Below are 15,331 nucleotides of genomic sequence, written 5' to 3'. Positions count from 1 at the left end.
GGGCATGGGCATATCACTAACAAGTGTGTCCCCACAGCTGCACCCACACTCAAGGAAGGTGGTGCATGGGGGTGGAGGATGGGGCTGGTGCCAGGCAGTAGGTCCCCAGGGTGACCCTGAGGCCCTGGGCTTGCTGCTGGCTCTGCCGTGGCCCTGCAGCTGTTGCAGGCCTGTCGCATGTCAGGGGGCTTTGCAGCCATGTCCCATCCGCAGCCCTCACCCCCGGTACCTGCCACCCCCAGAAACAGCAGCACGAGCCACATCGACATCTCTGTGTAGGCAGCAGGGCAGGAATGAGCCGGGCCCGGTGCCGGGGACTTATAGGGGAGCCACCACGGGGCGGGGACAGGGATGGGGACAGGGATGAGAACAGGGCGGCTCACCCGGAGCAGCAGATGCCGTGTTCCCACGAGTCCCGGCGTCGCCATCAATCATGTCCAAGGCAACACCTGACCCGGCTGCCCCTGAGCCCAGTCCAGCTGCACCTTCCCCTTGGCTGGTGCCTCCCACAGCCACTGCCTTCCAGCCAGGCCCAGGTGCGGGGGCAGCAGGGTGGACATGCCCTCCAACCACTCAGAGCTGCCCGGGTCTGGCATCGTGGCAGCCTGCGGGGCTGGGTCTTGCACTGCCCCCCAGCAACCAGTGCCGAACACGGGGCCCCAGTGCGGGCAGGGAGGGGTGAGTGCCTTGGAGAAGGGGTGGGTGGGTGCAGGGGCACCCATGGGAGGGGCTTGGAAGGGGCCGTGGATCATCCGCACCCAGGGCCACGTGACTCGCCCCATCCCTGCTGCTCCCATGGGGCTGGACTCGCCAGTCCCCACCGACACCTCAGCCATAGGCAGTTCCTGACACAGCCCCGGCCTCAGCTGCTGGGCACTGGATGGCAACGCCGTGCCCTGAGCTAGAAAAGCAACCCCAGGAGCTGGCTTGGACAGGCCTGGCTCCCACCTTATCTCCAAGGTGCTCGGCGGGGGCTGACACACTCCTCCGTGGGGTTTGCTCTGCTCCCAGGCCTGGGGTGATGCTGCCCCCAGAGCTGGAGCTGCTTCCCCTGACCCAGCCCCGCGCAAGTCTGGGAGCCAGAGCCTCTGCCCCAGCACAGCCAGCACAGGGCTCCCTCCTGGCTCTGGCTCCCTCGCAGAGACGGCAGCAGGGAAGGAGTAGGGGGTTACAGCCCTTCCAAAGCCCATCCAAGGGCAGCGGGCTGGGCCTCCTAAAGCAGGTTTCCAAAACTGTTGGCCCACTGGGGTGGGGGAAGTGGAGGGTCCTGAGCTCCTGAGTCGGGGGCAGGAGGTGGGCTGCAGGCATCTGCAGTCACCAGCCTGTGCCGTCCCCTGCACCACCTGAAGCAATTGCCTCAGGAGCCCATGCAGGCCCCGTGCTGGCTGCCCCCTCCCTCCCGCCTTACAGACCCCAAGCCGAGCCCACAGGATCAGGAGCTGGGACAGATGTGCTTGAGAAACAGGGGAGACCAGTGCTAGTGTCAGGGGACCAGAGAAGAGGCCTCAGCTCTGGGCACAGCGAGAGGGGGTCTGCACCCTGAGAACGTAGTTGTAAACCCAGGGCCCAGCTATATCGGGGGCTTCAATCTCTGCTGGGGCAGAGATGAGCCTGGAAGCTGCCCATCAGGGCACATGGGGAGGGGCGGGCACCGTGAGAACCATGGACACGAAGACGGGAGTTTGGCACTGAACTTTATTGTGAGTTTGGGGTTTCATGTCACCATCCGGCTGGTGTTTGCTGCAAAGCCCCTGCCCCAGCTCTGGTCCAGCCGCCTGCCTCCGTGCAGAGCACTCGTGTCCGGGCAGGGAAGGCATGGGCGATCCAGCACAGCCAGGAGCCCAGCACATCAGTTGTTGGCCATGACCTCCTGGATCCAGGGCAGGTAGTTGCAGAGCGTGGTGTAGACGCCTGGCTTGTCCTTCTGGGCACACCCTTCACCCCAGGACACCACCCCAGTCAGCTCCCCATTGCAGACCAGCGGCCCGCCAGAGTCGCCCTGCAGGAGACAAGCAGGAGCCAGGCAGAGAATGAGGGGCCTGTGCAGGGCTGGGGGCACCTCCGGTCACCCCCGCTGGATCCCGGTGCCACAGTAGGAAGCACCAGGCCCAGCAGCATCAAGGCGCCTTCAAGCAGCCCCAAACCCCAAGGCAGGGCTGGGGCCAGGGCAGCTATTGGGTTGAGCCAGGCCACACCAGAGAACAGCAGCATCATGACAGGAGGTCATGGGCATTACAGACCTCTGCACCCCAGCACGCTCCCATCTAAGAGGCAGCCCGGGCCCCCAGCCCCTAGCCCATCCCTGTCATACCTGGCAGGAGTCCTTCCCACCCTGCACGTAGCCGGCGCAGAACATGTTCCGCGTGATGGCACCAGGGTAGCAGCTGCGGCAGGTGGACTCGGAGAGGATGGGCACCTGCAGGCACTGCAGACGCCCTGGGTATTGCACTGAAGCGGAGGCAGAGGGCAGGCGTCAGGCAGAGTCAGACACAGCCAGCAGGACTGGAGTGAGTCTGGATCGACTCCACTCTCCTTCAGGCCCCCAGTGAGCCCCCCCAACATTTGTCTCTCGCCCCCAGGATCTTACCGCCATCCGTGAGGAGGTTCCCCCAGCCGGACACCAGGCAATCGGTCCCTGACACAGGGCAGCTGCGGGAGAGGCGGATGGGCTGCACATACGGGTCAATCTGGGCCGGCTGGACCAGCTTCACCATCATGAGGTCGTTGTCCAGTGTCCGTGCATTGTACTTGGGGAAGCGGATGGCTTTGACCGCCCGGATGTGCTGCTCAAAGCCCTCCTGGGCCGTCGTGTCATGCTCGCCAAGATGGGCCACCAGCGTCCTGGGGGGGCAGGGAAGAGGCATGGGTCAGTATGTGACCTCAGCACCGCGGCCCCTGCGAGCCCCAGATGGGCCGGCCCATGACACCCTACTTACGGCTTGTAGCAGTGGGCTGCGGAGATGACCCACTCCGGGCTGATGAGGGCCCCCCCGCACCAGCGGTAGTTGTCACCATGGGTGAAGAAGACCTGCCAGGGCTGGGAGTGCGGCTGGCACTCGTACCCGCTGATTATCCTGTCGCCATCGTCCTCCTGGTAGGGGCGTGCAGCTACTGCAAGGCAAGCGGAGGGGCTGGGAGAGTGGGGTGGGGGGGCCAGGGCAGACCCGAGGTGCGGCAGGCACTCGAGGGGGGTACCTGCCACGCTCAGCAGAAGCAAGATGAGGAGCTCCATCGCATCCAGGACTGAGGTGGTGCTCGGCGGCCTTTTATCCTCGCCCTGCCGGCCACCTCAGCTGGTGCAGAGGGACTGGAAACAGAAACGTCCTTCTCCCAGGTAAACAGCCCTTCCCTCCACCTGCTGCGTTCCCAGGGGGGAGGGGGGAGTGGGGCTAGAGATATCCCAGGAGCCCAGGCACATCCCGGCCCATGGGGTGGGGGGGGGTTCAGCCTGTGCCTGGTGCAGGTTCAGACCCCTGCACAACCTCCAGAGCAGGCCTTGCATATGCAGCCCTCCCTCCGCCATGGCCAGCGACTCCCCACATGCCCGAACCGAGGTGCCAGGTGCTGGGCTTCGTGCAGCCCCACAACCTGCCCCGGACCTGGGGACTGGATGCTGGGGGCCACTGGCCTAGCCCCAAGCAGGGCACATGCACCGCCCTCCCTCTCTCGGGCAGGCAGACACGACACAGCTGCAGCGCGGTTCACAGCTCGGAGAGGGCACCCCGTCCCCGACACGTGCACACACGCATACATATGCACAGAGAACTAGGCCAGCTGCACACGCAGGTGCTGGGGCCAAGCAGCCCCTCAGCAGCTCTGGAGCCAGGCTACCCCAGTACAAGCCGTGCGCGTCTGCCCACAGCCCGCTGCGCCCTGCGAGCCCGGGCTCGGAGCCGGGCGGCTCCTGCCACCTGGTGGCCACACCCCAGCACTGCACCCGCTGCAGGGAGCCGGCCTGGGCCCAGTCCTGGGCACCTTGCCCTGCCCCACGGCAGCTCCCTTAGCCCGGTGCCAGGGCAGGCCCTGGGAGCACCTGCTAGGGACAGCACTTCCCCGGTGGGCATAAACCCAGACCGGGACAGACGCATGAGCTGGGCTGCCCCCCAGTCCTGCTCCCCTGCCCAGCCCCTATCCCCCTAGACATGCAGCCCCCCAGATCCTATCCCCCCAGGGATGTGGCCCTCAGTCCCTATCCCCCCAGTCCCCCTCACCGTGTCCCACCTCCAGTCCCTATCCCCCCAGACCTGCAGCCCCCAGTCCCTACCCCCAGCCCCGTGCCTGCTGCCTCTCATGGCAACTTGGATGTTCAAAAGCTGCCAGCCCTTATCAATGTTTGTTTGCAGGCCACAGCCTGGCCCTAGCCCTGTTTCCACCCTTATCAGGCAACCTTCCCCCCTTCCCGGGATTAGCAGCACATTAACCCTTATCACCCAGCATGTGGTGTGGGGGGGGAAGGAGGGAGGACAGAATGTGCCCTGACCTGCCCTCCCCCTCTGACATGGCAGCAAGGAGCAGGTCGAGGCTAAAGGTTGGGGCCGCCTGCCTACGTGGAGGAGGACGCAGCGCTGGGCGCTGCTGGGACACGGCCATGCGGAGGCAGACCTCATCTCTGGCCCAGCCAGTGCTGCGTAAGGGCAGGCCACAGCACAGTGCCCGCCCCAGGGCTCAGCCTGGTGGCCATGCTCCCTCCACCCCGGGGACCGAGGGCCCGTCACAGCCAGTCCGGACCCACGGGGCGCCGGGGCTGTGCTGCTGTGGCCTGTGCCCACTGCCTCTTAGTCTGAATGGGAGCCCAGAGGGCCAGAAAGGGGGACCAGATGCCTGGCTTCACGCCCTGCCACTGAACTCCCGCACCTGTGGCTCCGGCTGTGTGCCTGAGCGTGACCGTGTCCATGCGTGAACATGGAGAACAGGAGGAGCCCGGTCTCCATCGTGAGGAACTCGTTTTATTGGGTCACAGGGACAAAAGTGTCAGCATGAGGCAGGGAAGAGATGTGGAGCTGAATGAACCTGCTCCTGGCAGGGGGATGGAGCGGGGACCGGGCATGTCACTGCTCCCCACTCCACCAGTGGTACAGCTGGTCCGTCAGGATGCTTGTGTAGGTGCCCACCGCGTCCACGCTCTTGTCGTAGATGTCCCTGGGGAGGGGAGTGCAGCCATTAGGAGACGCTCCTGGGGACAGCACGGGCACAGGCATCCCTGGGGCGGGGGGGGAACGACCATGTCGCCCGTGGCATTCCAGGGCCACGACCTCGTTGCCACAGGCTAACAAGGGTCCGGAGAAGGAAAAAGCAGCCCCCATGCCTGCAGGCACCCGCCACGTGGCACAGGGGACTGGAGCAACCCAAGGGGCTCAGGGAAGCAGAGGTCCCTCAAAGCAGCTGAGCAGAGTCCTGGTGCGGCTCGGGGAGCACAAGGGACATGCCAGGCCCCCACCGCAGCCCCCAGACGGCAGCAGAAGCAGCACCAACCCCATCAGTGATGCCACAGCCTCCCCCTGGCCCCGCTCCCCCCACCACTTACCCTGTGGGTGGGGCCATGGCCTCCCCCAGCCCCACTCCCCCCAGCCCTTACCGGAGCTTCTCAACGCCAGTGGAGTGGACCTTGTCCAGCAGCCCCTTGACCGCGGTGTTTGCCTGCTCCCAGGTCAAGAGCTGGTAGCCGGCAGCCTCTGCAGGGTCGGGGGGTGGCTCAGGTCAAGGGGCCCGACGCTGTGGACCCCAGCCGAGGACCTGGGGCTCATGGGCCTGAGTCTGGTGCAGGGCATGGACAGAGGCTCCGGCAGTGCACACTGGCCCGGAGAGACGCTACCACCCCCTTCGCTCCCGCCAGCTGCACAGGGTCTTGTCTGGAGGGCAGGGAGCTGGGCAGGGCTGGGAGCACCCGGGACAGGCTGCAGAGTCCAGCACCCCATCCGCCGCAGGGGAAAGCCAGGGTGCTCCAGCCCTAAAGCAAAGCAGCCAGGGCTGGGGGAGCAAGGGCCCGATCCCAGGAAGAGGGAGGGGAAGGGAGAGCCCCCCCAAAATCAGCAGCAGCTGCTTGCAGCTCCCTGGGTTGAGCCTGCAGCTGGAGCGGGTTTGGGGGGACTGTGAGGCTCTGGCATCGCTCACCCGAGCAGAGGACCAGCAGCAGGAAGGAGACAGCCACGACTTTCAGATCCATCCTGGCCGGAGACGCTGCGGGACAGGAGACACCGTCACAGCTGGGCCAGGGCAGGTGGGACAAAGGGGACATGCCAGGACCCCTCCAAGGGGCTGAGCCCCCCCAAGACTCCTTCCCCGCAGCTCCACACCACCCTACTCCTTCCTCCAGGCTGCAGCCCTGCCACCAGCCCCCAGCCCGGGGGACCCCAGGGCAGGATGTCCCGAAGCCGCCATCCCCACGTACCTGCCACCGAGTGCCCTTCCAGTCTATGCCCGGAGCCTGGAGCAAGAGGCACAGACCTACCGGGGAGCAAGGCAAGGGCAGCTAGAGAAGACAGTCCCAATCCAGGGCACGTGGCACAGAGGCCCAGGCAAACCCTCCCCGGCGCCCTCCCCACCAGCCACAGGGTCCTGATCCAGGCCAGGGCACAGGTGACCCCTTACCCCCGCCCCAAAGCCAGGCAGGGTGGGGGAGCTGGGGCTGGGGCCTGCAGCTGGGCACATACTTGGTGGCAGCCGCAGTGGCTCTGGCCCCAGGTTGGAGCCAGCACCTTTATAGGGGCAGGTGGAAAGCCGCAGCCCCCCTTTCCTAGAAGCTGGCGCCGCAGTGACATGGCCCCGGGGCTAAGTCCAGGCAAACAGGACCAGGCCAAGGCTGCGACCTGGCAAACACCTCCCACCAAGCACAGACCGGGCCTAGCTGCACAGAGACCCCGGGGGGGAACCAGCCCCTCCAAACCCCTCACACCTTCATGGGCAGCATGTGCCCCAACACAGCCCCCTGCCTCCCCCATTGCCAGCCCCTGTGCATCAACCCTGCCCCTTCTCCCCACACCGCCAGCTCCACTGACCTCCCCCAGGGCCTCCCCAGCCCCCATCAGACCTACGCCCTTGGCCCAGACCCCTTTGCTGCACCCCTCTGAAGGGCTCAGCCCCTCCTGCACCCCTTCCTTGGACCCAGCTCCCTCCCATGGGCAGACGGGGAGGAGTCGGGCCTCCCTGCTGGGCTCAGCCCCATGCTGGGCACTTCCCCCCCCAAGTGCCGTGATGGGGCCGTGTGGCTTTCCCGGGGCCAAGCCAGGTGCACACACAGCACATGGGCTGGCGGGGGGAGACAGAGCCTGCCCCTACAACAACAGCAACCCTGCTGACCCAGCCATGCACCCCCTCCCCGAGCCTGAGCACCCAGACACCCGGCTCCTCTCCTGGCTCTGGAGGGTGGGATGAGGAGGGGGAAGGGGGGAGGTCGTGGTGTGACCATGTACACGTCACTCCGGGTTTCCTCCTCCCTCCTGCGATGAAGTCCAGGTGGGGAGGGGCACGGTGGGTGCCTGGCTCCCCTGCATCAACACTGGCCCTCAGGAGCCCCCCCGGGGTGCTCAGGGAGTCTGGGCAGGTTTCCTCTGCACGGACAGATGCACGCACATGTGCACGAACATACAGCAGGATGGGGACATGATCCCCTCTCGGTGCCCAGGAAGAGGCCACCCCCCATGCGGCTGCAAACGCCTTTATTGGTGGGGGGGGGGGAGGGTTTAGGCTTGTCCGGCGCCCTTGCCCTGGCCCAGTTGCTCCTCAGTCCACTCCCACAGCCGGGGCCAGACCCAGGCCAGGTACTCGTCGTACAGCTCCTTGACGAGCCCCACGGCGGGGGTGATGAAGCCATGGCCAGGTGTCCTGCAGGGAGAGCCCACGCAGTGAGACGCCAGCCAGGGAAGGTCCCAGCCCAACACCTCCCTCCCCAGGCAGACAAGCAGGGGCACAGACCAGCCCTGCCCCACCAGCATGCCTGTGAACAAAAGAGCACACGTGCACACAACATGCATGCACAAAGTGCAGGTCTCCGCACGGGTGCAGGCGCACACATACACGCCCCGATGTGCACATGCATGCGCTGCCATGCTTCCTGCTCACGCCCCCCGCCCACCCTGGGACACTCACTTGAGCTTCTTCCAGCTCTCAGTGGAAGTGATGGCAGAGGTGACGTCACCGGCGAATTTCTGCAGTGGCTGAACAAGGACACTGCGGAGGATGCCCGAGACACTCCAATCATCCCCCTGCATCTGCTCCTCCTTCACAGGGCTGCCCTCCAAGCCAGGCACTGTGGAGGGGAGAGCAGAAGGGCAGCTCACAGCCCAGGCAGCTATGAGGGCTCAGGTACCGTGTACAGCATGCCCTGGGTCCTGGTCAGTGGGGTCACATAGAGACGCCCCAGGGTCCACAGAAAACCTGGCAGCCTGGGGCAACGGGACCTGGGGGCCCTGATCCCAGCACCCCCTGCACTGAGCAGGGACCGGGCCCCTGCCCCCCTGCCCATGCGACCGCCCTGGGCCCTGTTGCACCGCAGCTCCCAGATGAGAGCAAGGCCTCAGCTGCACCACAGTGCCCGCACCTCACTCACCCCAGGCCATGGCCAGGAGCAGCAGGCAGACCCCGGCAAGGACGCGGGGGCCCATGGTGGTGGTGGCAAGCGAGGCAGGGATCCGAGGCAGGATCCTGCGTCCAGCTAAGCACAACTTGCCCACAGCGCAAGCCCTCTGCCGGGCACCAGCTGCCCACAATATTTATTGGGCCTGGGAGGGGCGCGGCCATGGCCTCTGGGGGCACACAGTGCCGTGGGCGGGAGGGCCATTTCCCTACGTGACTGGCCATCTCGTCCTCGCACCCTGGGTCTGCCTGCCCATCTCTACCATTCACGCCTGTGCACCCCAAGCCGCCCACTCCCCTGTGCTCCTCCTCTCTGCCCCTGGCTGTGCTGCGGCATCTGGGCTGTAGCAGAACCACCCTGCGCAGCACCCCGCACTCCCGGGAAGAGCAACAGGCCCCAGGCACTGAGCTGGGCACAAAGGCACAAAGCCAAGGCCCCACTGGGCTGCAATAGGCCGGCAAGGGAGAGCAGGAGTCCAAAAGGTTATTTGCTGAAGAGCTCGGAGTGATGAGCAGGCAGGTTGGGTACGTGCCATCCTGCCCCCCAGCCCTTTGCTCTGCTCTGTCGCAATGTTTGCGCCTGGGGTTTCATCCACCCCCCGGCAGCCGGGAAGGCCGGCCCGGCCCGGCCCATGCCCCCCAGCTCTGAAAGGGCCTTGCCGATGGGGCCCCTTCCCTGCCTTGGCGATGGGGCCCCTTCCCTGCCAGCAGCCCGAGACTGGCTTCCCCCAGCTGGAGGAACACATGCAGACACACAGGGCACACGTGTTCACACCTTGTCTGCTGGAGAAATACACGAAGACACATGCACATGCATGGAAATCAGGTATCCGGGACACATGTGCTCACATCTTGTATGAAGAAACACACGCAGACACATGCACACATGTGGTACCCAGGCATATGGGGCACACATGGGCATAGCTCTCGTACTCCAGGCCGTGCCTCACCTTACCCAGCTGGTTCCTGCACCCAGGCCTGGACTCTGCTCACCCCAGACTCAGATGCTGGAAGCTGGCACTGCCTTGTGCTGCCCTCACATGGGGCTGGGACAGGGGACCTGGTCTGGGGGTACAGAGAGCCCGTGGAGACCTCCAGCACCCACTTAGGCCCTCCTGGCCCCCTTTTACCATGTTCATTGCAGCCCAGAGACAAGCCAATCTATTCTGGGCACACGAGACTGCAGCAAATGCACGCCCAGCGCCTGACCAGCTGGGCTGCAGCCTTGCGCCCAGTCCAGAAATGCTGACGGCAGGAGGGACAGGCTGGGTCCCCCCAGCACCGTCTGTGCCTGAACCGGGGTCGCCTTCCAGCAGCTCTTCCCACCATCTCACCAGGCTGGAGTGCCGCAGCCACGTGCATGCACACGTGTTTGTCAATCCATGTGCTGCACCACCCATGCAACAAGGTTGCACACAGGGGTGGAGCCAGGTGGGCACGGGAGCCTGGGGCTCAGCCCCACATGCATGTGCACGTAGCAGAACCATCCAGGATGGACAGGGAGGGGTCCGAGCCCTCCATGGTGAAGGGGCAGGCAGTACGCAGCAGGGGAGACTGAGTGGATGCCAGGATACGAAGGCAGCAGTGCTTTAATTCATGGCTACAGAGCGAGGGAGGCAGGAACAAGGCCACCAGCGAGATACTGGGCATGGCTGGGGGCTGCCTGGAGACCCCCATTCCCCCACTGAATCGGGCCAGTCCTAGGCAAACGTGTCCTTGAGCTTCTCCTTCACCTTCTTGAAGTGCTCAGAGAACCAGTTCCTGCCAGGCAAGGGACAGGGCATCAGCACAGGGCATCAGCGGGTCCAGCCCCTCCACCGCTCTCCCAGCTCCCTGGGGAGCTGGCAGACCCGCAGCACCAGCCCCTCTGAGCCAGGGCCAGGATTGGCGTCACCATCCACCTCAACTTCGTTAAGCCTTCCCCCTCCACCAGGCCCAGCCCCAGGGAGCGGGGAGAGGGTCAGGGCCCCACAGCCGCCCGCCTGCTCACCGGGTCTTGGTGCTGAACTCGCTGTCACGCAGCTCCTGCAAGGCTGCCTTGGTCTTCTCCCCAATGGTGTCAGCGAAGTCCTTCACATTCTCCTTGAACTGCTCCAGCTTTTGCATCAGGGTCGGCTCCCCTGGCTCCGACTGGGCAGAGTCTGTGGGGAGGAAGCATCAGCTGGCTGTGCCTGGGCAGGGTGGAAGTGAGGGGGGCCTGGGCAGGATGCCTGCCTCGACCCTACCCAGCCCCCAGAGCCGGTCACTGGATACCAGTAAAACAAGGGAGGACATACACGGTCTCCTCTGCTGTGTCACAGCCTGGGCACGGAGCCTGCGGGGAGCAACACTGGCTGTGCCAGGCTCGCACAGTGCCCAGCGGAGAATCTGGGAGGCGAGTGCCAAGACAGATGTGCCCAGGTGGGGGTCTCCCAAGGCAGATGTCAAGTGCCCATGCCCCCCCCCCCCCGCCCAACCAAATTCCTGCCCTATGGACACGTGGGTCTCCAGACTGCTGCTTGACACACAGACACCCATGGCACATGCTTGCACACACATGCACGTGCACGTGAGGCAGCTGGGGCTGGCAAGACTCCAGGCATCTGTCAAGTGATTGATTTCCTTGGGCACACCGGGGTGGCTGTGGGTGCCTGAGCACTGCAGACTTGCAACAGGCACCAGCCCTGCCCCGCAGGGGAGACAGCAAGATGCGATGCAATGCGGCGCAACACGGCAGGATAGGACACGCGTGTTATATGAAGTACAGACACCAGAGACTGGTCAGACATGTCTGTCCGCTTCCACGCACCTGCCTTCCCTCCCCCACTACTTCTCATGCCCGTGCAGCCCCTGCCTGCACACGCATGCTCCTCCAGGACACACGCACATGCATGTGCACATATGTGTGCACACACACACATACACCATCCCAGGGACCCGCTCCAGGCTCCTACCTGCCAGGACCAGCAGAGCCACAAGGGCCAGAGCGATGGAAACTGCGGGCCGCATCGTCCCTGGGGTTGGCTGCAACCTGTGGGGATGGGGGGCAAAAGGGAGGGTCACCTGGAGCCACACTGTGGGGGAGACGGCCCCCATCCCCACCGTGCCTCCTGCTGGGGCCCCATTCCCATCTCCCAGCAACCCCATGCCCTGCCAGGACCCCCACAACCAGCCCTCAAACCCCACAGAGACCCCACAGGGACCCCCGCCCTGCCTGGGCCTCACTCTTGCCCCCTGCCCTCCCTTCAAGGATCTAACCAAGCCCCAGCCCTGTGGGAACCCACTCCCCAGATCAGCCCCTGCACAGGGGGGGCTGCAAAACCACCCCCAAAACCCCCATGCCCTCCCAGCTCCAGCCCAGGACTCCCCTCTCTGCTCCCCCAGCTCCAGCAGCAGCCCAGGACCCCCCGTCTGCTCCCCCCAGGTGCAGTCCAAGACCCCTCTCTCTGCTCCTCCAGCAGCAACCCAGGACCCCCCTCTGCCTCTGCCCCAGCCCCAGCTGCAGCCCAGGATCCCCCCCCAGCCCCACACACTCGCTGCAAGCTGAAAGGAAGCAATGGCCAAGGCCTCTTAATTGGGAGGTTGCTGCTCCAGGAAACCAGATCCCAGCAGGGTGTGTGTGCACTGGTGGGGGGGAGGGGGGAATAGCTGCCTTTAACCCCCAAGTGCCCGGGCGGGGGTGGGGGGGCTCACTGGGGCCCAGCCAGCACCTGCCCTGAAGCGGGCAACAGCGTTGCCCAACAGCTTCACCCCGTGCTGCTCCTCTCCCATGAGCAGGGAGAGCCACCGCCCGGGACTGTGGGGTGCATCCACCGCCCCCCAACTCCCACCATCGCACTGACACGCACCCAGCACGGGCCAGAAATGGTCCCGAGCCTGCCTTCCCCCCCAGCAACTGCCCCTGCCCGGAAGGGGCAGAAACAGCCAGTGCCCCTGTCCCTTCCCTCCAATGCACCCGGCTCCCCCAGCCTGATCCCACAGCTGCCCAAGCCCTCCGGCCAAGGCCAAAGGCACCACCGGAGCAAGGGTCGCACCAAGGGGGGCATCGCGGGGAGCCGGCCTGGCCGCTGTCCCTGTTTACCCGGGGAGGCTGTTTGGGTTGGACAGGGCCCTGGAAAACACCCACACAGAGACCTGGTGTTTTTCCATGGTCCAGGCCCAAGGCTGCAGGGCCATGTGTGTGTGGGGGGGGGGGGGGTCTCCTCCTTGCAATTGGGGAATGCAACCCCCAGCCCAGCTTGGGCACCCTCCGAACTGGGGTCTCGGCCTCCCCTCCGGGACCCCCAAGGCTGGGCCCCTGGGCCCTGGCTGTGGCTGCGAGGCAGCGCTGGCACGGGGTTACGCGCGTTCAGGCCGCCCCAGGCCTCCCCACCGCGGGGCACTGACCGGCAGTAACCCCCTTCCTCGCAGGGCCCCCATGGCCAGCTCCTTGTTTCCACACAAACATCCCCCAGCTGAGCTGAGAAACGCTTTGTTTTGCCAGCACCACGGCCCCCCCAGCCTTCCCCGCGGTTTTCTTCTTCCAGCTTGAGGTTTGGGTTGTGAAAGCACCGGGACCAGCTGACCGGCTCCTCCGCCAAGCCAGGCCAGGCCAGCCCGGGGGCTGCGTTGCAAAACAAAGGCTCCCGGGGAACAGCTGGTGTCAGCACTTGCCAGGGCCAGGCTCTGGCTCCCGAGCTCGGGGCCTCGGGCTCCCCTCCCAGCCCATCCGCACCCCATGCAAACAGCCCCGGCCCTAAAGCCTGTTGCAAAGGGGCTTTCCGGCGTTTGCCGCTGGCTCCTTCCCCTTTGTCCACGGTCCTCACAAGAGACCAGGCCTGGCCCGGGCCATGCCAAGCACTGAGAGCTGGAGCAGCTGTGTCCAGCTCAGAGCTTCTCTGCCCAGCTGCTGATGCCCGGTGCCCGCACTCACACCCCATGTGCTTGCTCGCTCGCCAGACCCCTCTCTGCAGCCCCCACCCGTTCCCAGCGCCTACGATGGGGCTAAGCCAACACCCAGGGTCTAGCAGAGGCCACAGCTCATCCCTGGCCCTGAGCAAGGACATTTCTCACTGAGCCCTTGCTTGTCTGAGCTCTGCCAGCTACAGTCATTCGGGGCCACCGGGGAAAATGCCAACCCCCTCCCCCCAAGGCACAACTGGGACCCCAGGCCAGAGCTCACCTGAGTCCAGGCTCCTCCCGGGAGCTGGGCAGGGCAGGGCAGGGCAGGGCAGGGGTCGTCCCAGGTATCAGCAGCTCTGGGTGTCTGTGGATGCTGCATCTTATCAGGGATCAGCACTGCCGCCTTTCCTGGTGCCCTAGCCCCTTTGATGCTTTCAGCTCCAGCTTTCATCCATCAACCCCTGCCCCTGGGCAATTCACAGGAGAGATAAAGCAGATATCTGGAAACCAGCTGGCTCCAGCGGCGAGGGAGGAGCAGTGCAATGCCTCAGGGGCACTGGGCTCTCCAGATCCTCTCCTAGGTCAGCGTCCTGAGGCTCTGTGGCTTCGCTGAGGAACAGGCAGCAGCTGGGAGGCAGCCTGGGGTCACCTAAGAGCTTGCCCCAAAATCCCTTTGACATTTAGAAACACTGATTACGCTGGGTCCTGCCTGGCAGGCAGATGCAGCCAGCTCTGGGGTGCAGTGCACATGGGGGGTGATTATACAGGGCCTGAGATGCAGCCAGCTCTGGGGTGCTGCGCACATGAGGGGTGACTACATACTCCCGGCCTGGCAAGGAGATGCAGCTGCTTCGGGCTCGGCCCACTGATGGGGGCTGCCCACCCAGCACTGAAACACCCCTGGTTTAGGGGCGTGGGGGGCCAAGGACCTCCTTACCTGGCAGGGAGATGCAGCTGCCTGGAGTAAATGTCTCATGTAGTGCAGCTGGCAGCCTTTGAGGAGAAGAGCCTCTGTGGGGGATAAAGCGAAAGAAGACCCAGACAATCAAATGCCAACAGCCCCCTCCTCCCCCACCCCGCAGCCCACTGCTCGGGTAGGTGCAGGGGGGCAACTGGCTGTCAAGATATCTTGGGTTTGGGGGCACAGCAGAGCTGTGCCCAGAGGACACCCCCACCTGCCACTGGGAGAAGTCAAGATGGACACAGCCAGGGCCAAGGGGACACGGGCAGCACCCGGCTCCTAGGTCCCTACCCCAGGCCCAGGTACCAGCCCTGTGCCTCGTCAGTGGGGGGCTGCCCAAGGGCTCATCCTGCTGGGGGAACGGGGGGTGCTCCCAGGCTGCAGCAGAGCGCTGGAGGGCCGTCCCCAGCCCTGGCGCAGGGCGAGGCGAGGCAGGCTGGCACCTGCCGGGAGTGGGGCTGGGCCGCCTGCCCCAGGCTCCAGCACCTGGGAAGGGCGGGGGCGGCCACGGGCTCTAGCCAGCCCTGTGGGAATGCAGGGGCTGCTCGATTCCCCCTCCCTCCCCGGAGCACCTGTGAATGCTGGAGTCTGCTCTGGATTCACTTCCCCTCCTCCCTTCCCCCCAGCGCCATATTAATGCAAGGCTGATCCTGATTCACCATCCCTCCAGTCCATGTGAATGCTGGGGTCTGCTCCGGATTCACTCCCCCCACCCCACCAGCCCCATGTAAACGTGAGGGCTGATCCTGATTCCCCCCACCCATGTCCATGAAAATGTGGAGGTCTGCTCCAGATTCACTACTCTCTTCCACAGACCCATGTGAATTCAGGGGCTGATCCTGATTCACCCACTGGAGAGCCCAAGTGAACGCTGAGGTCTGCTCTGGATTCACTACTGCCCCCACGAGCCCCATGTGCCTACTAGGACCAATCCTGGTT

General features: G+C 65.1%; 3 protein-coding genes across 5 annotated transcripts; all 3 read right to left on the bottom strand.

The window, feature by feature from the left end:
* Nucleotides 1-1,687: 1,687 nt before the first annotated feature.
* On the bottom strand, nucleotides 1,688-3,331 carry LOC102385741 (trypsin-like). The gene is made up of 5 exons (XM_014527244.2): nucleotides 3,196-3,331; nucleotides 2,937-3,111; nucleotides 2,588-2,841; nucleotides 2,312-2,448; nucleotides 1,688-1,999 (listed from the first exon to the last, which is right to left on the bottom strand). The coding sequence occupies exons 1-5, from the start codon at nucleotides 3,230-3,232 to the stop codon at nucleotides 1,850-1,852; spliced, it is 753 nt and encodes a 250-aa protein (XP_014382730.1). The 5' UTR covers nucleotides 3,233-3,331; the 3' UTR covers nucleotides 1,688-1,849.
* A 1,605-nt stretch (nucleotides 3,332-4,936) lies between these two features.
* On the bottom strand, nucleotides 4,937-8,600 carry LOC112548659. Its single transcript, XM_025195057.1, has 8 exons — nucleotides 8,546-8,600; nucleotides 8,086-8,245; nucleotides 7,735-7,821; nucleotides 6,651-6,671; nucleotides 6,389-6,444; nucleotides 6,112-6,177; nucleotides 5,576-5,672; nucleotides 4,937-5,139 (listed from the first exon to the last, which is right to left on the bottom strand). The coding sequence occupies exons 1-8, from the start codon at nucleotides 8,598-8,600 to the stop codon at nucleotides 5,049-5,051; spliced, it is 633 nt and encodes a 210-aa protein (XP_025050842.1). The 3' UTR covers nucleotides 4,937-5,048.
* A 1,536-nt stretch (nucleotides 8,601-10,136) lies between these two features.
* On the bottom strand, nucleotides 10,137-13,484 carry APOC1 (apolipoprotein C1). 3 transcript variants are annotated; one of them, XM_025195061.1, is made up of 4 exons: nucleotides 12,937-13,484; nucleotides 11,505-11,581; nucleotides 10,562-10,712; nucleotides 10,137-10,332 (listed from the first exon to the last, which is right to left on the bottom strand). In XM_025195061.1, the coding sequence occupies exons 1-4, from the start codon at nucleotides 13,467-13,469 to the stop codon at nucleotides 10,272-10,274; spliced, it is 822 nt and encodes a 273-aa protein (XP_025050846.1). In that variant the 5' UTR covers nucleotides 13,470-13,484; the 3' UTR covers nucleotides 10,137-10,271. The 3 variants fall into 3 exon arrangements, with proteins under 3 accessions (XP_025050846.1, XP_006038594.1, XP_025050848.1); XM_006038532.3 differs by lacking the exon at nucleotides 12,937-13,484 and adding an exon at nucleotides 12,084-12,114; XM_025195063.1 differs by lacking the exon at nucleotides 12,937-13,484 and adding an exon at nucleotides 11,919-11,937.
* Nucleotides 13,485-15,331: the final 1,847 nt, after the last annotated feature.

The sequence above is a fragment of the Alligator sinensis genome, unplaced genomic scaffold (assembly GCF_000455745.1).
Source record: "Alligator sinensis unplaced genomic scaffold, ASM45574v1 scaffold893_1, whole genome shotgun sequence".
Taxonomy (NCBI): Eukaryota; Metazoa; Chordata; order Crocodylia; family Alligatoridae; genus Alligator; species Alligator sinensis.
This window is presented reverse-complemented; position numbering and strand designations above follow the sequence as displayed.

Excerpts from the sequence above, each read along its gene's own strand:
- LOC102385741 (XM_014527244.2), bottom strand. The coding sequence starts at position 3,232 with ATGGAGCTCCTCATCTTGCTTCTGCTGAGCGTGGCAG. Across the intron at positions 2,449-2,587 it reads GAACCTCCTCACGGATGGCG|TGCAATACCCAGGGCGTCTG; the intron begins GTAAGATCCTGG and ends CCTCCGCTTCAG. Across the intron at positions 2,000-2,311 it reads GTGGGAAGGACTCCTGCCAG|GGCGACTCTGGCGGGCCGCT; the intron begins GTATGACAGGGA and ends TGTCTCCTGCAG.
- LOC112548659 (XM_025195057.1), bottom strand. The coding sequence starts at position 8,600 with ATGGGCCCCCGCGTCCTTGCCGGGGTCTGCCTGCTGCTCCTGGCCATG. Across the intron at positions 7,822-8,085 it reads GAGAGCTGGAAGAAGCTCAA|GACACCTGGCCATGGCTTCA; the intron begins GTGAGTGTCCCA and ends CTCTCCCTGCAG. Across the intron at positions 5,673-6,111 it reads GCTGCTGGTCCTCTGCTCGG|AGGCTGCCGGCTACCAGCTC; the intron begins GTGAGCGATGCC and ends CCGACCCTGCAG.
- APOC1 (XM_025195061.1), bottom strand. The coding sequence starts at position 13,469 with ATGGGGTGTGAGTGCGGGCACCGGGCATCAGCAGCTGGGCAGAGAAGC. Across the intron at positions 10,713-11,504 it reads GGCTCTGCTGGTCCTGGCAG|ACTCTGCCCAGTCGGAGCCA; the intron begins GTAGGAGCCTGG and ends TCCTCCCCACAG. Across the intron at positions 10,333-10,561 it reads GAGTTCAGCACCAAGACCCG|GAACTGGTTCTCTGAGCACT; the intron begins GTGAGCAGGCGG and ends CTTGCCTGGCAG.